The following is a 24,431-nucleotide window of genomic DNA, read 5'->3' on the forward strand; positions in this document are numbered from 1 at the left end:
AGCATTGTAGCACAGCTAGCTACAACCGGAGGTTGGAAAGCAGGAGGTTATTTTATTGCCATTTAAGCAGAAAACTTGAGTGTGTTCAGTAGCATTCAGTTTTATCCATCAAAATAAACCTTAATCTAGTTTGAGTGATATGTTAGAAGAATCTGGACAGGAGCAACACTGAGAAAAGCTAGAGCATTAGCACTATCACGGAAACATATGCTCAAGACCTATTTTATGTATTTGGTATTGCATTAATATTAATTTACTCAGAGCCCTCCAGTGCCAGTGCGCCTGGCAACAGCGGTCATTTAAAGATTGAGCCCAACAGAGCAGCTTACATGGTTGCTGACTGATGCCGTGTCTATCTGTGTTACACAGATGCACATGCCGAGCAGCAGGACTGTAATCATTTACTCTGTTTGGGTGATTTTGAAGCTGAAAGCACTGCACTTGCTTTTTAACCAAGCCAAGGTGGGATTTCTTCTGCACCCAGCAGACTAAACATTCACCTGCACTTAAACCCAAGATTTATTCAGTTTCAAACCGACAGGGCTGGACTGCAAAAGCCAATGATTTGCACCTCATAGGTTGGGACAAACATTAAGCATAAAGCTGATACCTTCAGTAACAGAGGGACTGAGGCATGTCGCTGTGTAATGCCAGGCCTCTCTACAGCAGGTGCACACAGACAAACCAGTGTTCACAGTGACTGAGCATTTATTCCTTCACTGAGGCTCCGCTGTCTCCTCTCATATCACCCATGACTCGAAGGCTTCCTTCAAACACATCCCTCAATCATCAGCAGCCAAATTGCTTTTATACCACAGGCCAGGAGGTGACACACACTGACAGCTCCAAACTCAAAATTTTCACAGTTCAAACCGCCGTCATCGTTCAAAGCACATACTGGAACTCTGAATACTTCCACTTCAATGTTTATTTTTTAAGCTTTTGAAATTATTTATAAATGCAACTAGATATGTCTGCAGGGAGTTTTTCTCACAAATCTTCCTTCCTTAAACTATTTCTAACTCAAACCCATTTTATCTCACTCTATTAAAACTGCACAGTGTGAACCAACCTTTAAATTTTGACCTTTCATCTCCAGAGACTATGATCTCCTACCCACTTCAGCTAGCCAGCTGGATTTCATGATTTAGTCAAAACAAATGTAGAGCAGCTTTCTCAAAATAACGCAGCTGTTTTGTTTGTATAAAATCCACCAGCAGCTCCATTATTCTCTTCCATGAGCCCAAACATAAGATCAGGAAAGCTAACAATCTAATTTCTTTTATTAGAGTAGTTCAGAAGTAATTTATGTTCAATACTGAATCTTCATGTCAAATTTCTACATGTAAAATTGTTTTAATTCAGTGAAAGGAGTAAAATGCCATGAACAGCTCTTAGTAGAGAGTTTGTTTTGTTTTAAATTATCAGGGTGAAATCTCTCATTGTGAAAGTCTCAAAGGCCAGCAAGGAGGAACTCTGCAACTATCTCACTTTTAGACTCTCTTTAACTCACCAACTGTATTAATGAAACTGTCCTCATGTTGCCCAGTCCTGAATGGACCTGTTTAATCTCGTCTGGGCGGAGGTAGAAGTCCTTGTCGGAGAGCAGTCTTTAGAACCCTTTCACCCATCAAAGAAGACGGACATGACAGTCTAGTTTAATATAGTTTTCTATTTTGATCAGAAATACTCCGTCCTGTACACAAAGCATTTGCTGATCTGCCTTCACACACATAAATGAACTTAATTGAGATCCCATTCTGAATCTCACCTTCAGCTCATCTGGACTCACCCAGCTTGGACTCCTGCTTTACTTGCACTGCCATACTTGCACAATGATCACCTGCACTGTTGTACTGCTCTCGCACCCAATACTGCTCTATATTTACTCTCACTCACTTAAAACTGTGCACATATATTTATATTATATTGTAGATATGTTTATACAATTTAATTTCTATTGTATTGCACCAACTACGCCAAAACAAATTCCTTGTATGTCCAAAAACGTACTTGGCAATAAAGCTTTTCTGATTCTGATTCTGATCTGACAAAGCTTTCCACCAGATTTAGGAGCATGTTTATAGGAATTTTTGATCAATCTATCAGATGTGCATTTATGAGGTCAGACACCGATGCTGGACGAGAAGGCCTGGCCCGCAGTCTTTACTCTAATTCATACCAAAGGCGTTGAATTGCATTGATGTCAGAAGTCTGTGCAGGTCAGTGAAATTCTTCCACACCAAACTCGCTCATCCATCTCTCTATGGACCTTGTTTGCTGTGTAGTTGTGTTGGAACAGGAAGCGGCCGTCTCCAAACTGTTTCCACAAAGTAGGGAACATGACATGTTTTTGTAGGCTGAAGCATTAAGTGTTCCTTTCAATGCAACTAATGGTCTGAGCCAAACTCCTGAAAACAACCTCACATAATCTTCTCTGCACCAAACTTTACACTTGACACAAACCCAGACTGATCCATCGGATTACACACCATTGGACATACAAGTGAGCATCCATCTTTTGATTATTTTCCTCAGTTATGTGTAAAGCTCGGAGGTAGGCTTTTTTTATCTTCTAGATAATTAGTGAATAGACATGACTTGGTTCATTATGGACTTCATTTACAGACTTTAATTAATTGCTACCTTTCATGTTCATTTAAAAAAATAAATATCCCTAAAGTATAACAATTATTTTCTTCCTTATCAGTGCAAATGTTTCCTCAACAGACAAGTGTCATTCATGTTTAAGATGGATTAAACAGAACTGACAAGTTATGAGACTGATTTGAAATTTGATAACCAGTGGGGGCTGGTTGGTTTCAGAGTCACTTAGAGCAGCTGATTTCTGCTACACTGCTGAGACAACATACCAACACAGTTGTCACAAATGCTGCAGTGAGATGCTCGTGGAGGTCGGAAGATCTTGCAGGTGTAGCAATATTTGAGCTTGACGATCTGGTTGTTGATCTGGACGTTGCGGATTCGAGGTGGAGGTCGCTGCCCAGAAGGGACGTTCCCATTAGCAGCCTCTGTGGATTAAATGACACAGAACAAAGAAAATTGAGGGTGTTAATTTTGAAACCTTCATTTCGGTGAATAACAAGATTATACAGCATTAATGATGGTGAATTTAATCATTTCAGAGTTCTCTATATAATTCATTTGCAGAGCAATGTTGCTTCAGACTATATGACTATGTTACAAAGTTACCATGTTTACGGGAGTTTTCTTTCTGCACAGCATTCACCAACCAAATTATTGCTCTGTAAAAAAAGTCTGTCTTACAGATTTGTTCTGTTCTTGCTTTTGTGTCTCTTTAGTCTAAAGAATATAACAAGATTTTTTTTCTTGAGAATATGAGGCAGGAGTGCTTTTTGGGGAGGTCGGCAATTGCTTTGGACTCTCCCATGGATGCCGTTTTGTCCAGTCTCTTTCTTTTATCGAATCATAAAAGGTGACCTTAACCAAGGCAAGTGAGGCCTGCAGAGCTTTAGAGGTTGTTTTATAGCCTCCTGGATGTGTTGTCGATGTGATCTTGGAGTAATTTGTGTAAGCTGGCCTTCTAGGAAGGTTCACCGCTGGTCCATGTTTTTTTCCATTATTTTATCCATTATTTTCCATTGAATCCAAAAGATTTAGAAAGGTCATTTTTACCTTTACCAAACTGATATTTGTCAGTGACTTTGTCTCTCATCTCTTTTGGAGTTTCTTTAGATGGGGGCCTGATGTCTTGCTTTTTGAGAAATTTCAGCCTACTTCATGTTGTTAAGCAGGTTCTATTTAAGTAATTTATTGATTCTACAGGTCTGGCACTAATCAGGCATAGGGGAAATTAAACTCAGCTTGTCAAAAAATGTGGTTAATCTCAGTTATTTTGTGATTTAACAAGAGAGGGTCATTATTATTTTGCATAGGACTAGGTTAGTTTGAACATATTTTTTGCCTTAATTAAAACATCATTTGAAAACTACATTTACTATTTACTTAGGTCATCTGTGTCTGAATTTGTTTTATGATCTGAAACATTTAAGCTTGACAAAAAAGAAAAACTAATGGAGCACATGTTCTTTGTGATTGACAGAATAGATTTTTTTGATTATGTTATGCTGCAGCAGCTGAGAGGAGGACAAATGATCACAAGGCTGGAGGCTCAGATCCCTTAGGAGAGAAACTGCTGTGGAGAATCAACCATTAACATGCTGCAGTGAGCAGGCAAAAAGGAGCACTTAATGGGAAAGAGCAAGCATGCCTACTCGATTTTCTGGGGATGCATTAAGATGAAAAAATATATTTGTGGGAAGTTAATTATCTCAGTTGGAGAAAGTGTTCAGACAAGAGAATAAGGGTGACTCTAATTTAAACTAATAGCATATTACCATTTGTTTATAGCCTTGAATGGAGATTATCTGTGATATAAATTGGTTTCTGCACAAATAAGTCAAACTCATCCATAAGGCATGAAAATGGTGAACAGATTTTTTCTGACAGTACGAGATAATTGATATTAATCATCCGAAGAAAACTGGAGTAGTGGAGTTTGGGATAAACCAGCGGAAATAAATTTGTGACCATGCTCTCACGGCGATTGATGCCACTCCCTTGGGGGACCCTGGCTGGATCTGTTGGTGGCGTTATGTATTCAGCGGTCTTTTCCAATGTAGTTTGCATGTTCTGACCGGGTTATCCTCCTACCTCTAATGGTCAATTTGTGTCTCTAAATTGTCCCTAGGTATGAATGGGTGTGTGCATGGTAGTTTGTCCTGTGTGTGTGTGTCTGTGTTGCCCTGTGATGGACTGGCGACCCTCTGAGGGTGTACCCTGCCTCTCGGCCAATGGCCACTGAAAAAAACACCATGGTGTCATCTTCTTTAAAAATATCCTCTTTAGCACACTCTCCCGAACTGGAGAAAACACTGAATAATATGTGCAGCACCTTTTAAAGTATTCATACCCCCTGAACGTTTCATATTTGGTCACATTACAAACTTCAGTGTATTTTATTGGGATTTTCTGTGATAGTTCTGGTCCAGACTTTGAGTAGGCCATTCTACTACTAAAAATTGCTATGATTGAAACTATTCCATTATAGCTCTTGTTGTATGTGTATATTTTTGACATTTTTCCATAAATACTAAATTTGTGGAGTGTACAACTAACAGCTGTCCTGTCATTCTACTACTTGTTGATCTCTGCAGCTCCTCCACAGTGACCTTGGCTGCATTTCTGATTAATTCTCTCCTTGCCCTGCCTAACACTTTAGGTGGAGAGCAAGGTACATTTATAGTTAAGTCATCCTATTTCCATTTTCCACCATTTAGCAGTTGCTTAAAAAAACTCTTTACCGAGTATATGACCTGGTTAATTAATTTACCCTCCACAGCACTCTACAACAGTCTGCCTCCTCATCTGCACTGCAAATTTGAGGTAACTAGCATAACACCTAATTATTCTACCACAGCATCAGGTGCACAAGACTCCACGAAAACACTTTATCCCGCTGTATTTTAGAAGTTTATTCCCTCTAAACAGCAACTGGCCAATGGGAAAGCTTGCCCATTATTATGAGAAAATGTGACTAATAATCACGGCTTTGTTTGTAAGGAAGAAAGACAGACAGTACCTCTGGGTATGGTAATGTGAGCTGTACTGTTGTTCTGTTGTTCTGTGCTTCACCTAAAACCTTCAAGAGCTGCTGAGGGACAACTCAGAGGGCAACATTAGCACTTGAACTGAATGCAAACTCTTATTAATAAACGATTAAAGAAATAAATAACGAAATGAATGAATCCTAATTGAATACAAAAAAAGGAATTTCAAGGCATAAATACACTTTTAGAGTTAACATTGAAGCCCTAATCACTTTTTGCTTATGTAACTACCGAAAAAAATAACAATACCTCTCATTTAGTGAAACTTGTATTTTTGCTGAAGACTGCATAGAATCTAGTGTCTACTAACTCGTAAAAAATAATATGTTGGAACAAAATAAAGTCCTTTCAAAGCAGAAATATTCTGTCAGTGGTAGGTTAGAAGATGTGTCACTTTTTGACAAGTGAAGAAATTTACTTTTTTGGCCACTTTAAGATGCAACACAAAGTGCAAAGGATAAGATGTTTTCTATTCAATAAAATAAAATAATCCCAAACAAAGGCAGAAATAACACTTCTGTGATGCAAAAATAAAAACAATAAAAATCTAAATAAGCCAAGTTTCATATCCCAGGAAAAAGGAGCTTGCCTGAAAACATCTTAAATTACTGATGGATTATTAAAGAATGTATGTTAATTAAACTTCCTAAAATCCATAATTTAAATCATCTAACAAACTAATTGTTCCAGTTCTAGGTTCAACTCGGATCTCAGGTCAGTTTATGTCATAATTCCTGCAGCAGGCAACGTTCATGTAACCAGTTGCAACACACTACCGTTCTCCATAAGGGTCATCAAGGTCACAGCTACAGCGTTCAACCCCCGAAGAACTGTCATCCTACACGCAGAGTGAGTCATAGTCATAATGAGAGCAGCAAATCCATCCTCGGAGGACTAAATGCCTCCGCTTGCTCTTTTACCGCCCTCCTCCATCGTGAGCAGAGACCAGACTCCACTCAGGTCTCTGTGAGGTTCAGAGGGCTACACAGGAACAGAGCCGGAGGCAGAACGGATGCTTCAAAAATACTACAGAGTCACGTATGTTTATCAACAGCATATACTTAGTTTGGAGTATGTCGTAGTTGTTAAGAAGTGAAAAGAAAAGACTTGGCTCTGCCTGCTTGTTGCCTAAAGAACCAATCTGTAATATTCATTTCTCATAGCTGCTTTTAGTTGTAACCACTACAGTCCAAATGTTTTGCCCACATCTCCGCTTGTCATTGCCGTCCAGACAGCTCCCCAGGTGAAGATGATGTAACAGCACAAAATATCACTTGTGTAGATGTCCTACCTTTTAAATGCATGCAGTGCCTGTGGTACTACCAGTACTGACAGTGGGCAAACTCCAGGAGGGGCACTGAACTACAACAGAATGACTTAAAAACTAGTTATGTAAAAACTGGATGTAATCAAACTGAACTCTGGAGGTGCTCTGACTGAGTATTCATACTTCTGGGGAAGATCTACTTCAATTTGCTGCAAAATCTTATTTTATAATCTGTCTGGCAGCCGGCATGAGCTGATTTTGAGCTCAATCTGCCCTGAACCATGTCCTGCTAGTGAGAGACAAAAAACTTATATCTCTAAATCCGTATCTAAGTGCTGCCTGTTCGTGGTAACACCAGATCTCCTTAGTGTGGAAGTTATTACTGAGTAAATAAGACCCAATGTTCAATATAGTAAATATCAGTAAAGTCTTTAAAAAAAGAAGTCAGATAAAGCACTGTAAACTGTGTTTTCTGTGAAATATTGATTCATTCAGGCAGTAAGAGAGCAAGAGAGAGCAAGACTTTTAGCAGATAACAGGAAGGCAGAGCAGAGTACAACAGAATTCAACATTTTATTGGGCATAGACCTTGACGATGTTTTAGTAGTTGTGCTAATTTCTAATATAAAACTTTAAAGAGTTTGAAATGTAAAATCTTTGATCTCTTTCATTTAAATGAATAAAAACCCTGTTTTACAGATTCCAATCTAACATACATTGGTGTGGTGTCGACTGCACTCCACTTGTAAATAATTAATGATCGCTAGGCAATGCTAGAAAAACATATTTTGAATACTAATCTCAAGTGTTCTTATATTGAAGTTCATAGAGAAAAGTCAGAATTGGCTAAAATCAGTATTAGCAGCTCTCTACAAAAAAAAAAAAACTTTAAAAAAAATAAAAATAGGGAACAGCAATCAAGGACAAATGTCTAAATCGGTGCATCTCTACTTATTTTTAGTAGAACCATTACAATTTAGCAATACTACAGTCAAACAGTGGCTCTACAGGGGTTGGACAATGAAAGTGAAACACCTGTCATTTTAGTGTGGGAGGTTTCATGGCTAAATTGGACCAGCCTGGTAGCCAGTCTTCATTGATTGCACATTGCACCAGTAAGAGCAGAGTGTGAAGGTTCAATTAGCAGGGTAAGAGCACAGTTTTGCTCAAAATATTGAAATGCACACAACATTATGGGTGACATACCAGAGTTCAAAAGAGGACAAATTGTTGGGGCACATCTTGCTGGCGCATCTGTGACCAAGACAGCAAGTCTTTGTGATGTATCAAGAGCCACGGTATCCAGGGTAATGTCAGCATACCACCAAGAAGGACGAACCACATCCAACAGGATTAACTGTGGACGCAAGAGGATGCTGTCTGAAAGGGATGTTCGGGTGCTAACCCGGATTGTATCCAAAAAACATAAAACCACGGCTGCCCAAATCACGGCAGAATTAAATGTGCACCTAAACTCTCCTGTTTCCACCAGAACTGTCCGTTGGGAGCTCCACGGGGTCAGTATACAGGTCCTTCTCAAAACATTAGCATATTGTGATAAAGTTCATTATTTTCCATAATGTAATGATGAAAATTTAACATTCATATATTTTAGATTCATTGCACACTAACTGAAATATTTCAGGTCTTTTATTGTCTTAATACGGATGATTTTGGCATACAGCTCATGAAAACCCAAAATTCCTATCTCACAAAATTAGCATAGTTCATCCGACCAATAAAAGAAAAGTGTTTTTAATACAAAGAAAGTAAACCTTCAAATAATCATGTACAGTTATGCACTCAATACTTGGTCGGGAATCCTTTTGCAGAAATGACTGCTTCAATGCGGCGTGGCATGGAGGCAATCAGCCTGTGGCACTGCTGAGGTCTTATGGAGGCCCAGGATGCTTCGATAGCGGCCTTTAGCTCATCCAGAGTGTTGGGTCTTGAGTCTCTCAACGTTCTCTTCACAATATCCCACAGATTCTCTATGGGGTTCAGGTCAGGAGAGTTGGCAGGCCAATTGAGCACAGTGATACCATGGTCAGTAAACCATTTACCAGTGGTTTTGGCACTGTGAGCAGGTGCCAGGTCGTGCTGAAAAATGAAATCTTCATCTCCATAAAGCTTTTCAGCAGATGGAAGCATGAAGTGCTCCAAAATCTCCTGATAGCTAGCTGCATTGACCCTGCCCTTGATAAAACACAGTGGACCAACACCAGCAGCTGACACAGCACCCCAGACCATCACTGACTGTGGGTACTTGACACTGGACTTCTGGCATTTTGGCATTTCCTTCTCCCCAGTCTTCCTCCAGACTCTGGCACCTTGATTTCCGAATGACATGCAGAATTTGCTTTCATCCAAAAAAAGTACTTTGGACCACTGAGCAACAGTCCAGTGCTGCTTCTCTGTAGCCCAGGTCAGGCGCTTCTGCCGCTGTTTCTGGTTCAAAAGTGGCTTGACCTGGGGAATGCGGCACCTGTAGCCCATTTCCTGCACACGCCTGTGCACGGTGGCTCTGGATGTTTCTACTCCAGACTCAGTCCACTGCTTCCGCAGGTCCCCCAAGGACTGGAATCGGCCCTTCTCCACAATCTTCCTCAGGGTCCGGTCACCTCTTCTCGTTGTGCAGCGTTTTCTTTTTCCTTCCCACAGACTTCCCACTGAGGTGCCTTGATACAGCACTCTGGGAACAGCCTATTCGTTCAGAAATTTCTTTCTGTGTCTTACCCTCTTGCTTGAGGGTGTCAATAGTGGCCTTCTGGACAGCAGTCAGGTCGGCAGTCTTACCCATGATTGGGGTTTTGAGTGATGAACCAGGCTGGGAGTTTTAAAGGCCTCAGGAATCTTTTGCAGGTGTTTAGAGTTAACTCGTTGATTCAGATGTTTAGGTTCATAGCTCGTTTAGAGACCCTTTTAATGATATGCTAATTTTGTGAGATAGGAATTTTGGATTTTCATAAGCTGTATGCCAAAATCATCTGTATTAAAACAATAAAAGACCTGAAATATTTCAGTTAGTGTGCAATGAATCTAAAATATATAAATGTTAAATTTTCATCATGACATTATGGAAAATAATGAACTTTATCACAATATGCTAATATTTTGAGAAGGACCTGTATAGCCAAACCTTTGGTCACTCATGCCAATGCCAAACATCGGTTTCAATGGTGCAAGGAGCGCAAATCTTGGGCTATGGACAATGTGAAACATGTATTGTTCTTTGATGAGTCCACCTTTACTGTTTTCCCCACATCCGGGAGAGTTACGGTGTGGAGAAGCCCCAAAGAAGCGTACCACCCAGACTATTGCATACCCAGAGTGAAACATGGGGGTGGATCAGTGATGGTGTGGGCTGCCATATCATGGCATTCATTTGGCCCAATACTTGTGCTAGATGGGTGCGTCACTGCCAAGGACTACCGAACCATTCTTGAGGACCATGTGCATCCAATGGTTCAAACATTGTATCCTGAAGGCAGTGCCATGTATCAGGATGACAATGCACCAATACACACAGCAAGACTGGTGAAAGATTGGTTTGATGAACATGAAAGTGAAGTTGAACATCTCCCATGGCCTGCACAGTCACCATATCTAAATATTATTGAGCCACTTTGGGGTGTTTTGGAGGAGCGAGTCAGGAAACGTTTTCCTCCACCAGTATCACATAGTGACCTGGCCACTATCCTGGAAGAAGAATGGCTTAAAATCCCTCTGACCACTGTGCAGGACTTGTATATGTCATTCCCAAGACAAATTGATGCTGTATTGGCCACAAAAGGAGGCCCTACACCATACTAATAAACTATTGTGGTCTAAAACCAGGTGTTTCAGTTTCATTGCCCAACCCCTGTATATTTGACTCAAAAAATAGTCAGGAAAAGACATGCCTAAACATGCCTATTTGTTTAGATTTACAGCTATTTTTCTGCTACCTTGGGACTTCACTGCTATTTGTCCTTAAAAGCTTAATAATTAGCAGGCTTGTGTCTCTAGTCACACATCCAACAGTTAGATTATTAATCACTTATTCATGTTTGTTTTGCCCTGTTGAATGTAGGCCAAAGCCATACACTCCTTTCTACCTATCTTGTGGCAGACTGGAAACACAGCTCCTGAGTAAACTGTTTTTTTTATTGAATAACAACTCTCTGAATTTGACATTTTAGCAGAGCTTAATAATGGACTGAAGCGGATCTGACTGCAAATTTGAATCAGTTACAGCAGATTGGCCTTATTAAAATGTTTTTATAAGTAAAAGACTTGAAGCGATATCCAGCACTGATTAAACCCGTGTGTTGTTGGTAAAATATGACGAGACTTAAAACAAGCAGGTCAGATGACTAAAAAGGCTTTAGCTAAGCAGATCTTCAGCTTCAGATGATTATTTTTAAATTTCTATGTATCTACTGACCGATTTCCATCTCTATGAAGTTGGCCTCCTCTGGAAGGGCCCGGGGCAGCACCCCGGGGTCACTGAAGCTCGTCCTCAGCAGCATAGCCATGACGAACAGGAAGAGAAGCACAGCAAAAACTGGGATGGCAGGAGACAGGTGGACAGCCAGGTACGGACATCTGCACAGAATAGGATGTTCACAAAAAGTAGGAATTAGATGAAATATTGCTCTAGTTTAAATCGCTACAATACGTGCATTTATGAACTCTGAGTTTGAGAATTTTTAACTTTCAGCTATAAACTAAATCTGGGATTGGAAAAAACAAGATAATCTGATATGGAGAGAAAGAGATACTTTGGAAGATTCATTGACAATAAAAATAAATTCTGAGTAAATATTTATACAGCGGCTTGCAAAGGGTTTTATAACCCATTAACTTATTCACAATTATGTACGTTACAACCAAAAACCATTATGTATTTTATTAGAATTTTACGTGACAGATCAGCTTTCCTGTCCCTGATGAATTTAAACGCATCCCCACAGCATGATGCTGCCATTACCATGGTTCATCATAGAGTTGGTGTGTCGTCAGGGTGATGTGCAGTGTTGTTTTTCTGACACACATAGCATTTTGCATGTTGGCCAAAGAGTTCATTTTTGTCTCAGCCAACCAGAGAATCTTCTTCAAGATATCGGCTATGTCCCTTACACGTCTTGTGGCAAACTGAAAACAGGACTTCTTATTGCTTTCTTTCAAAAAAGGCTTTCTTTATGCCATTCTTCCATAAAAGCCAGATTTACAGTTTCTCCCTACTGAGCTATGGATCCCTGCAGCTCCTCCAGAATAATCTCTTGGTTGCTTCTCTGATTAATGTTCTCCCTGCCCAGCCAGTTAGTTTATTTGGATGCCCATATTTTGGTAGGTTTGCAGTTGTGCTGTACTCTTTCCCTTATCACCATGACAGAAGCAAACATATTCTCAGCTGCTGCTTTAAGCATGAGGCCATGAACCTTTAACAGGACCTCACAGCTATGTAAAAACAGGTCACACTCCTCTTCCCTGGCAGAAAAGATGGAACGTATAAGCACGGCTCTGTAAGTCAGTCCTAGCGGGCTAAGTACCAGCAGGACTCCTCTGATCCCGCCTGATGCTTAGTAACAGATGTGAGCTGCAGAGCAAAGTGCTGCAACAGAGCTGTTCAGCAGCACCTACAAAGCCTTCAGCATGCAGTTATTAATAGTTAAACTAGGCGGCTTCATTTTCCTTCAATGAAGACGTGATTCTATATTCATAATGCAACGCTAATGATGCTCCACAGGATGGAAAAACATCCTGAAGAAGAAAAACATTTGTACGGCATCTCAAGGATCTAACTGCTTAACTGCCTACATTCAGAATATAATGGTATGGGTACATTTCTTTGCCCCCCTTGGTACCAAATGAAAATCTTTTTAACACAAAATCTGTATTGTATATGAGAATGAGTTCACTGTACATTAATGCCCTCCACCAGCACCTGATCTCAATCCAATAGATAGGAGATTCACATTATGGACGTGCAGCCATCAGTCATTATGGACCACAATATCTGAGGAATGTTACCAAAACTTTGTTGAATATTTGCTGCAAAGACAGTTCAGAATGCCATATAGAGGGTCCAACTGCGTACTGACAAGATGTATCTAATAAAGCGGCTAGTCAGTATACCTGTCTGGCTACAGCGGATAAAGCTGCAGCCTATATTCAGTCTCAACTGGACAGGATTTTCATTTTCACCACAAACTGAGCTGGCAGGAAGGGCCTGAGTCATCACCACAACATAAACAACTAAGTCCATCTTTTTTCCTGCACTGTGAACCAGGTACGTCAACATACCTGAGAAACAATCAGCTACACCACCAGCTCCACCGGTCTGAGCCATTTCTCTGCAGTACCTCCCCACCACTAATGGAAAACAGCAGTAGAGCTCAGATCAATAGAAATGTCCACTGTGAGGCAGAGAGGAGGACATCGAAGTGGGTGATTCCTGTAATAATGACCATCAGGAATTTGTGTAACGCTCTATCCTCACTTCCGATCAAACCCTCATGTCCTTCCTGAGTGTGACTGCTTCCTTCAGTTGCTGAGGAGCTGGGTGGTGCTGCAGGAGCCACGGTGTGTTAATCACCCAACACAGGAACACCAGAAAAACTGGATTTAATCTATTTATTTAACTATGAGTGGAAACTTTCTCAGAGCCGATCAATCAGATAACACTCCACTTATACTCTATTTGTGCCTCAAACCTTCCAACCAGGACATGTAAAATTGTCTCATTTTCAACTTAACTTAACAGTTTGATGTGTTGGACTGTTGTTGGCGGGCTGAGTAGCTTCCTAGAGTCATTTGCTAGGCTTTAAAGGAGCTGTTGGGCAGTTTTTGTAAGCTACTGGAGAACCAGGTGCACTGGTTCTTCCAGTTTCCACTCATTGTGTTAAGTACAACAAAGCTGCTGCTGCTGTGTGTAGCGCCATTAACTTTAACACAAAATGGGTAACAACACGGTTTTTGTTTATACCATGTAGAGTGGGAAGCTTTACACAAATAGTAAATTGAATGGATCATTTGCTTTGCAAATATCTACTTTCCTATTTCAAATGTAAAGCTCCACAAGGCCTGGTAGCTGGACAAATGAGTACAACCTGAAACAAGAAACACTTTTTCATAACTGTTGTTTTTAGAGTCTTAGCAGAGCTTCAGGCATGTTTTTCAATGTAACTTGAGAAGATTGATTTTTAAATAATGACGATCAAATGTACCCAAGAGTTACTGGGACTCTCATATTCAAAGCAAAATCTGTCAGGTTGACATCGTCATCTCTCTGTTCGGCACAAGGCATCTCTGACCTTTCAACCATCCTTCCGTCATACTTCAAACTCTTCTAGAAACAAATGTCCAGAAAGTAAGATATGGTAAAGCCCACCAGATGATTGTTTTAAAGAGGCAAAGATCACCTTCTTTCACCGACTTAACGGCAGACTTAAAACATGACATACTTGGGAAATGAAGCAACAGCTTGATCCAAACTGTCCATTAACCATAGCTGTATGTGTCCATTAGAGGCCCTGAAAAAGCAGGAATGATCCAAGTTGTCTGCAAAAAAGATGATCCACTTCAGTAGGTGACATCCATTCATCCATTCATTCATCCGCTACATAGTTCAACTCAAAATCCGAATCTCAACCAAAAAAACCTCAGCAGTTTTCTGAAATGATGCGACTGTTAACAAGAACCTTAAAACAAACAACTGAAACCAATCATTTACATACACTGCATAAAAAGACACAGCCATTTTTTTTTATTTATGTACAATGAAACACTAAATTTCTCCTTTTTTGTCCGTTTAGTTCACCAAAATTTCTATTTGCCAAAATAAGAAGAGAGAGAATATTTTAGTGATTTTTTTTATTACTTTTTTCAAATTCTAACATATACATACAATTTCTGAGTATTTGTTAGAATTGCATTCAAACTCCACAAGTTTCTTACAATAGTTTGCAGGAATGTCTCCTGACAAGGCGGTGCAACTGAGTCAGGGTTCACTCTCAGACACACCTTTTTAGCTCTGCCCACAGATTTTCTAAAGGCTTTATGATGGCCACTCCAAAACATTGACTTTGCTCTCCTAAAGCCAGTTTGATGTCTTGAGATGTGGCTTTTATATTTACAATAAAGTGTGCAATTCCCTCCTGTAGCAAATCATCCCTACAAAATGATCTGTGACACAGGCTGCCTGTTTTCCCCTCCAAATATAACAATGGTCATTATGACCAAACGTTTTAGTTTTATCAGACAACAGGATAAACGATCTTTATCCCCGAGTGCATTTGCAAACTGTAATCTAGGTTTTTATGTTGCTTTTCAAGAAATGGCTTCTTCCTCGCTGAGTGGCTTTGCAGCCCGTATTGGTACATGGGTGTTTCACTGACACTCACCATCTTCACACAGCATTTTCTTTCCCTTCCTAAATAGAATGATACACTGCCTGGCCAAAAAAAAAAGTCGCCACCTGGATTAAACTAAGCAAATAGGTACAAGCCTCCCATTGGATAATTACTGCATGGGCAATTATGTTTCAGCTGGCAACGAGATATTTAACCCCAACCAGTGCAATGAGTTGCTTCTCATTTCTTAAACAACCATGTCGAAAGACACATCCCGTGGTCGTGGAAAAGATGTCAGTCTGTTTCAGAAGGGCCAAATCATTGGCATGCATCAAGCAGGAAAAACATCTAAGGAGAATGCAGAAACTATCAAAACTGGGTTAAGAACTGTCCAACGCATTATTAAAAACTGGAAGGATAGTGGGACCCATCGTCTTCGAGGAAGAAATGTGGCCGGAAAAGAATCCTGAATGATCATGATTGGCGATCACTTAAATGTTTGGTGAAATCAAATCAAAGGAAAACAACAGTAGAACTCCAGGCCATGTTTAATAGTGAAAGTAAGAGCATTTCCACAACCACAATGCAAAGGAAACTCAAGGGATTGGGACTGAACAGCTTTGTAGCCTTAAGAAAACCACTAATCAGTGAGGCTAACCAGAAAAAAAGGCTTCAATTTGCTAGGGAGTATAAAGATTGGCCTCAGGAGCAATGGAAGAAGGTCATATGGTCTGATGAGTCCAGATTTACTCTGTTCCAGAGTGATGGGCACATCAGGGTAAGAAGAGAGGCAGGTGAAGTGATGCACCCATCATGCCCAATGCCTACTGTACAAGCCTGTGGAGGCGGTGCTATGATCTGGGGTTGCAGCAGTTGGTCAGGTCTGGGTTCAGCAACAGTATGTGTTCAAAGATTGAGGTCAGCAGTAGTGGCTGTCGGCGGGAGCTGGGGAAGCCTTGCACAGGGCCCGTCACGGAGCGCTGTGTGATGGGGGCAGGATGCGGCAGGGGTGCCTGGAGCAGGGCTGTGTGTGTGTGTGTGTGTGTGTGTGTGTGTGGACTGTGTGTGTGTGGACTGTGTGTGGACTACCTGAATATACTGAATGACCAGGTTATTCCATCACTGGATTTTTTTCTTCCCTGATGGCACGGGCATATTCCAAGATGACAATGCCAGGGTTCATCAGGCTCAAATTGTGAAAGAGTGGTTTAGGAAGCATGAGACATCATTCTCACACATGGATTGGCCACCACAGAGTCCAGACGTTAACCCCATTGAGAATCTTTGGGATGTGCTGGAGAAGGCTTTGCGCAGCGGTCAGACTCTACCATCATCAATGCAAGATCTTGGTGAAAGATTAATGCAACACTTGGTGGAAATAAATATTGTGACATTGCAGAAGCTTATCAAAACAATGCCACTGCGAATGTGTGCCGTAATCAAGGCTGAAGGCGATCCAACGAAATATTACAGTGTGTGACCTTTTTACACATTCCCATGGATTTTATGCTTAGAAATGTTTGGACAGGTGAATGTGGCACCTTTAGGCGTCTGGAAATTGTACCCAAGGACCTGAACTTGGAGGTGGAGGTCTACCATTTTCTTGCTGATTTCTTCAGAAACAGGTTTGACGTGTTGCTTTAAAACAAGCAGTTATTTTAACGGTGTAATTTGTCTTCCCTCTTTGTTTACAAACTCGTGTAAAGCACGATTTTGTATGACTGTATGAAAATCTGTATACCATTTATTCAAAGTAGTACATTTTTTAAATCAGTAAACATGTTTTTTAATAAGGAATTAGCTCCAAATGAATAAAAATAAAAAAGTATTAATCTGAAGAAATATTTAATAACACAATAGTAGGTCTCTCAGTGTTTTACTCCATTAGTAGCTGAATTTCCTTAGAATCAGAATCAAGACATTCAAACTGTTTAAACATATTGAGGAGCCGACATCATGCCTGAGGATTGTGGATGTTTGTTGTTTAATGTTGGGGAACCTTCAGGTCATAAATAACAGTCCATAAAATAATGACATCCCATTGCACACCAGATCCAGATAAGATGCTCACGCATCTGTGTGTGAGGTGTGTGTGTATAGTGGGGGGTGCTGCAAACTTCGTTCTCGACGCTTCAGGACGGCATAAGCTCCAGATGAAAAAGTCTTACAATTTGGATACCGTAGAATTAAAATCCATTTAAAGGTCTCACCAAGACAGTTGCTGCAGTCAAGACTGAGTCACACATGGTGACTCATTACATTTTCTCTTTATTGAACCTCTTATGCCCTTTTCTTATCAATACTTAACAGCTGTAAGTTGTTGTGGCCCTGCATGCATTAAACTAAAAATGAATTATGCACTTGTTGGGTATCTTATTGCTAGGTTTCTGGGGTGCTGCCAGATAAAATATAAGATCACACACTCTGCTGGCCTCTTGTCTTTTACCGTATAGAGACAAAAGGGGCAAAAATCAATATGTGAAGAGCTTCAATATGTACCTCTGCAGCGGCGGTTCCATGAAACTGATATGCTTTTCTTTAAAACCACTCACACTCCTCCAGCCTGAGTGCTCATGCATGGTATTTATGTAAATCATTATAGATGTATACATTATTACAAAAGGTCTGACCAATTGAGGCTCTTCGTTAGAACCTGCAGGGCTTACATGATCGGCTGCAGATAGCTCAGTGGCTGTTAGTAGGACATCAAGCCTCAACCTGACAGATCCCTTATGGAACAAAAAGTGGACTTAACCAATTTGAGTTGCACAGCCCTAATCAGAGATGCAAAAAAAAAATCAAGCTTAAAAAAATCTGAACTGAACAAGTTTTTTTTGATTGGCATTGATCAGATACAGAAATCTGCTTTTTACCTTTAAATTCAATTCGTGACACCTGAGTCCTCCCACCATTTTCAGTCTATAAACGCGTCAACTAACAACTTGTGTTTGGATGCAAACACAATTCTGAGTTTAGTAAAAATCAGTTAATGGTGCTTTGGCACATAAATGGGGACAACATTGTAATTCATTTTCTGCCAGATTCAAATCTCTTACCTCTGAGGGATACGTTTAAATTTCTTATCTACAGCAGATATTTTCTGTTTTTTGTGGGTCAGACACCAAAGAAAAATCAGAAATCTGCATCAGTCAGGATAAAGCTAAACAGTGCATCTTTACTGTACTCTTTAAACCATTAAATGTTTATCAGATCAGTTGGATATAAAAAATAAAACATCTTAAAATGATTCTTTAGATCTTAAATTGCTTACATGAAAATATTTTTTGGGCCAATTTTGACAAACTGGTCAACAATTTAAGCCAATCTCGCTTGTTACGCAAGATTTTAATACTATATGTCAGAGACAAAAACATCAGAGGCAGGGTCATGGACTTTTTACTGGGATTAAAGCTATATTCACAGCTGTCGCATCATTGAATACTCAGTGAGATGAGAAAATCTGACATTGGAGAAAATAATAATGATGAAACAGCCATCCATCTTAATAGATTTTTCTTAGAGGAGCATTTTCAACAACTTGAAAAGGAAATCTTCCAGTATGAGAACAGGATATCTCCCAGTATGAGAACAGGATGTGGGTAAAAATGCATCACTTCATCCACTCTCCTCCTGGTACAGAAACTTCCAGAGAACAAAGCCTGCGGGTCGCTGTGACTGTAAATGGAGCATGTACTCTGAATAGGGCATAAATCATGTTATTGCTCGTTTAGCCTCAGCTGGATGCTGCCTCCTGACTGGCCGAAGAGGGAGACAGGGTGGGGTCGGATGCTGAGGGAGGCTCGCATTTCGGTTACAAAATCTTCTCCGACTGCAGTCACTTTGCTCTGCAGGATCTGCCCTGCACTGCACTTAGACGAAGACACAGAGGAAAACTCATTGCGTGTCCATATGCTTCCTTGGGCTTGCAGCGAAGTGTCCTGCGGTGGACAAACAGATGACACACTGTCCTTGTGGTCCAGTTTCATCCAAGCTCTGAAGGGGGCTGTGTGCGAGCATGCACACTCATATACTGTACACATGTTTACCCTGAAAATCCAGTAAGCATCAAGCCGCAGGAAAGCCTCTACAGATGTATGCTTTTCAAAGCCCTGCAAACACAGACGATGTGTTTCACAGCATGTTTTACTCAATTCAATGGGAAAATGAAATAATCCGAGCAACCTGCAACAGCGAGGCAGACCCCACCTCTTTACTGACTAATCTGTTTACACGTGTCTAATGTCTCCTTTCCGTTTGTGTCTTCTGCTGCTCGTATCTGCAATTTGAAGCGCAGCAAGGTTTCCTTGCATGGATTGCCAACGCCTGGAAAAAAAAACTGAGACATGTAGACAGGACACTGCTCTGCCATCACAGCTGCTCAGCCTCAAACTCACTTTGCAAGGAGTAAACCTCTGTACACATTTGCAACATATGGAGGAATTCAGGTTTAAATCAACACTAATAAAAAAATGCCTTTATACAATACAGGCGACACAATTTGGTGTTAAGAAAAATATTTTTTTTTGTCAATATTAAGCACTTATCTGCTCAGAAAGGCCATCTGCTTCTTAAATTATTTTGTCTTTATCCAAAGTGCTGCAGACATATTTTAAAATTATGCGTAAACACTCCTGTGCCTAATATTTTAGGATAATTTAGGATAATTTGGGTTTGAAGACGGGCTTCTTGCTCCTTCTGCATAGCGTGACTACATGTAACTGGGAGTAGCTGACGCAGCATCAGTGGTACGCTCTTTTCAGTGTGTCGATGCAAAGTGTACCCCGCTCCGTGATCGAGGTCTCAGGTTTCTTTTCTCTGGCATTGCATTTGGAAAACTCCAATTCCCGCATCAACAGTTTATTTCTGATGTCAGATTTCAGGGGAAAAATCTAATCTTTTTCTTTGGAAGACGAATGGAAAACTATTTCTGTAATTACAATCTTGAATGTTGTGTATAAATATAAAAATTTACTACATTTTCTTTAAACCTATGAATGTCTTTTTATATATTTGGGGTGTATGCCAAGAATTTGACTTAATATACTTAATAGGTAATTAATTTCATGTTCTATACCTTGTAATAAGTAACCAAATAATTCCTGAAAAGATAATTATTATGGCTGCCACCTTGATTAACTTGCCTTTTCATGACTGGATTAGACCATATACTGGTCCTTCTCAAAATATTAGCATATTGTGATAAAGTTCATTATTTTCCATAATGTAATGATGAAAATTTAACATTCATATATTTTAGATTCATTGCACACTAACTGAAATATTTCAGGTCTTTTATTGTCTTAATACGGATGATTTTGGCATACAGCTCATGAAAACCCAAAATTCCTATCTCACAAAATTAGCATATCATTAAAAGGGTCTCTAAACGAGCTATGAACCTAATCATCTGAATCAACGAGTTAACTCTAAACACCTGCAAAAGATTCCTGAGGCTTTTAAAACTCCCAGCCTGGTTCATCACTCAAAACCCCAATCATGGGTAAGACTGCCGACCTGACTGCTGTCCAGAAGGCCACTATTGACACCCTCAAGCAAGAGGGTAAGACACAGAAAGAAATTTCTGAACGAATAGGCTGTTCCCAGAGTGCTGTATCAAGGCACCTCAGTGGGAAGTCTGTGGGAAGGAAAAAGTGTGGCAGAAAACGCTGCACAACGAGAAGAGGTGACCGGACCCTGAGGAAGATTGTGGAGAAGGGCCGATTCCAGACTTTGGGGGACCTGCGGAAGCAGTGGACTGAGTCTGGAGTAGAAACATCCAGAACCACCGTGCACAGGCGTGTGCAGGAAATGGGCTACAGGTGCCGCATTCCCCAGGTCAAGCCACTTTTGAACCAGAAACAGCGGCAGAAGCGCCTGACCTGGGCTACAGAGAAGCAGCACTGGACTGTTGCTCAGTGGTCCAAAGTACTTTTTTCGGATGAAAGCAAATTCTGCATGTCATTCGGAAATCAAGGTGCCAGAGTCTGGAGGAAGACTGGGGAGAAGGAAATGCCAAAATGCCAGAAGTCCAGTGTCAAGTACCCACAGTCAGTGATGGTCTGGGGTGCCGTGTCAGCTGCTGGTGTTGGTCCACTGTGTTTTATCAAGGGCAGGGTCAATGCAGCTAGCTATCAGGAGATTTTGGAGCACTTCATGCTTCCATCTGCTGAAAAGCTTTATGGAGATGAAGATTTCATTTTTCAGCACCACCTGGCACCTGCTCACAGTGCCAAAACCACTGGTAAATGGTTTACTGACCATGGTATCACTGTGCTCAATTGGCCTGCCAACTCTCCTGACCTGAACCCCATAGAGAATCTGTGGGATATTGTGAAGAGAACGTTGAGAGACTCAAGACCCAACACTCTGGATGAGCTAAAGGCCGCTATCGAAGCATCCTGGGTCTCCATAAGACCTCAGCAGTGCCACAGGCTGATTGCCTCCATGCCACGCCGCATTGAAGCAGTCATTTCTGCAAAAGGATTCCCGACCAAGTATTGAGTGCATAACTGTACATGATTATTTGAAGGTTGACGTTTTTTGTATTAAAAATTATTTATCCGTATTAAGACAATAAAAGACCTGAAATATTTCAGTTAGTGTGCAATGAATCTAAAATATATGAATGTTAAATTTTCATCATGACATTATGGAAAATAATGAACTTTATCACAATATGCTAATATATTGAGAAGGACCTGTATATAGACCATATATATATCAGCGTCGGTCTTTGAAGCCAGTATAAAAACATTGTTAAATCTTTGTAATGATGTAGTTATGAAAAAACAAGACTTTTATTTTGATGAGTCACCATGAGGTGCACTTTGAATGTCCCTTTTCATAACTAGTTTAGTTCTATTAGTAATGTAAAATCTACCATTGCATCAATCTACTTGATAAATGTTATTTTATTTTGAAAAATAAGCTTTATTTTCAAAATCCAGATTACTAACTCTTTTAATTGCAGGTTTAGGATCATTATGTATTTTGTAGCTTGCTTTTGTCTTATTCCGTCACATTCAAGACTAACTTTCTAAATCTGAATAGTATCAGTAAGCTTTATTTTGAAAGTCAGTTTGTTTACCACTGCTATAGGCTCTTTAGCAATATAAAACCTACTCAAATGGTAATCTAACATACATAGGACTAATCTAATCTCTAAGAATTATTTTGAAATGTGGGTTCTACATTTCCATGTAACTTCCTGTGGAACCTACTTTTATTTAATTCTTGAAACCCTTGAAAGATGCTTTTGACGCATTAGGTGTTTGAAACCTGCTCTCGTAAAATAATTTAAATTCCTTTTAGTAATATCTTATTTTTAGTCACATGTAAGCTTTATTTTGTAAGTCACATTTTAATCCAACATCCTACATAGGTCTAAATCTATTATTTTGAAGAGTGTTGGCTTCCTTATTTTGAAAAGATGCTAAATGAGTTATCTTAGGTTCTAGACATTGTAATTAAAGAAATAAAAAAAAATTTAAATGGCAATGTAACTCTTTCACTGAACAACTATAAATCCCAATCAGGAAATACAATCTTAAATTAAGGACATTTACAACATTAAACATCTAAATGCTCAAGTTTTACAGAAACATTGGAGACTGAGGTTTCTATTTGCGGTCAGCTCAAATCTCCAACATGTTGTTTATGCCTTATCTCATTTTTAATATCACCCCCCACCCACAAACGATAATTATGTTCCTCTGTAATATGAACATGCCCAGCTAACGACCCACCAGTCGTTATCCTGACGCCTCCTCAGAGCGCTCAGCAAACTTTGCAAGCGGTATCAGCTTTTTCCACCCTGTGCTCCCAGCCAGACAAGACCTCCTTCTGTCCAGGCTCAGAGGAGAGCAGGAGGCCATTAAACGATCGGGGCATAAAGATAGGAAGGGCCTGGCTCTGGAAGAGAGCAGCTACCTTTGCTGTACGCAGCAAATGGATTTGGCCTGAGAGCAGCATACACACCCACATTTAAGAAGGAAGACTGTGTTGCACTGCAGGATTTTGTGCTAAGTCATCAAGCTGTGTGTGTTGGTTAAAAACTGACAGGAAACAGGAAAAATTAAGTGTAAAAGTGACACTGAGTAATAAGCCTCATGTTTCTCATGTTATAAACACACCCTGAACTGATGGGGAAAGGGTTCACATGTTGCCAAACAGAACTGCTGAGACATTAAAGCTGGAGGGTTTTATCTAAAGCAAGGTAAAGGTTTGCCACGCAACTCATTAAATATTATTCAGCTGTGAACCTTGACTCAGTTAGAGACACAAAAACATGAACTCAGTGGTGAAAAATAAAAACCACTGCTTTTTATTCAGAAGTAACAAAATGAGTGCACTGTTAAAACAAACTGTTAGAAATTATCAATTAAATTGGTGTTAAAATGTGACACTTTTTATTTTGGTAGATTTTAATATATATTTCTGAGTAGACATTATGTAAATTTAACAGCTAAAATACATTTAAATACATTTGTTAAACTCTGCCTAAATATGGAGGTATTATTTTCTCAGCAGTTTTGTTATACATGAACCAAAGAAAAACTGAACTGGATTATGATTACAACATTAAACGTTGCAGAAACAATATTTAAAAACTACAAATCTGTTCTATGAAGGTGGCATGTAAATGTTTTCCCTGACAATCATAGCTAAGATCTGCTGTTAACTGGAAATGTCTGCCTCAAACTTAAGAAGCTCAGCTTGGTAGCAAGTTTAAATTTAGCATTAGCAGCCTCGCTAAACTAGTTAAAGCTGGAAACGAGCTGAAATTCTTGCTTCAAAACTGAAGCTATTAAAACAAAAAGTCTTATGGCTATTCTGAGCATGTATTACATTTATATATTGTAAATTGTAATATAAAGCAAATATTGGCCTTACCGTTCTCTCCTAGGCACCCCAAAGAATAGCTAGCTGTTGACTTAACCACCAATTGAGCTAAATTCTAATAAAAATGTTTAGGTAGCATCTTTGTCCAAATAAAATAGGTTCATGTTGTTGAACATTACATCTATGAACAAATATGCTTGATTATAATGCAGCTAATTTTAACAACTGATACTGAATAAACAAATATAGTTTTACAGTGTGCTGAATTCTAAGACAATTGCAATTAACTGACACTGACACTAAAATATGAATTTCAATGATTTTACACAATCTTTA

The 24,431-nt window shown here is 39.8% G+C and overlaps 1 protein-coding gene across 1 annotated transcript in view; it reads right to left on the bottom strand.

The window, feature by feature from the left end:
* zdhhc9 (zinc finger DHHC-type palmitoyltransferase 9) overlaps positions 1–24,431 on the bottom strand; it is a 42,645-nt gene that overhangs the window by 16,445 nt on the left and 1,769 nt on the right. The window contains exons 2-3 of the mRNA XM_047354010.1: positions 11,345–11,505; positions 2,874–3,032 (exon numbers count right to left, since the gene is read on the bottom strand). Coding sequence (XP_047209966.1) covers positions 2,874–3,032; positions 11,345–11,505 — 320 coding nt within the window. The remainder of the gene's footprint in view (positions 1–2,873; positions 3,033–11,344; positions 11,506–24,431) is intronic.

Source organism: Girardinichthys multiradiatus, chromosome 23, assembly GCF_021462225.1.
Source record: "Girardinichthys multiradiatus isolate DD_20200921_A chromosome 23, DD_fGirMul_XY1, whole genome shotgun sequence".
NCBI lineage: Eukaryota > Metazoa > Chordata > Actinopteri > Cyprinodontiformes > Goodeidae > Girardinichthys > Girardinichthys multiradiatus.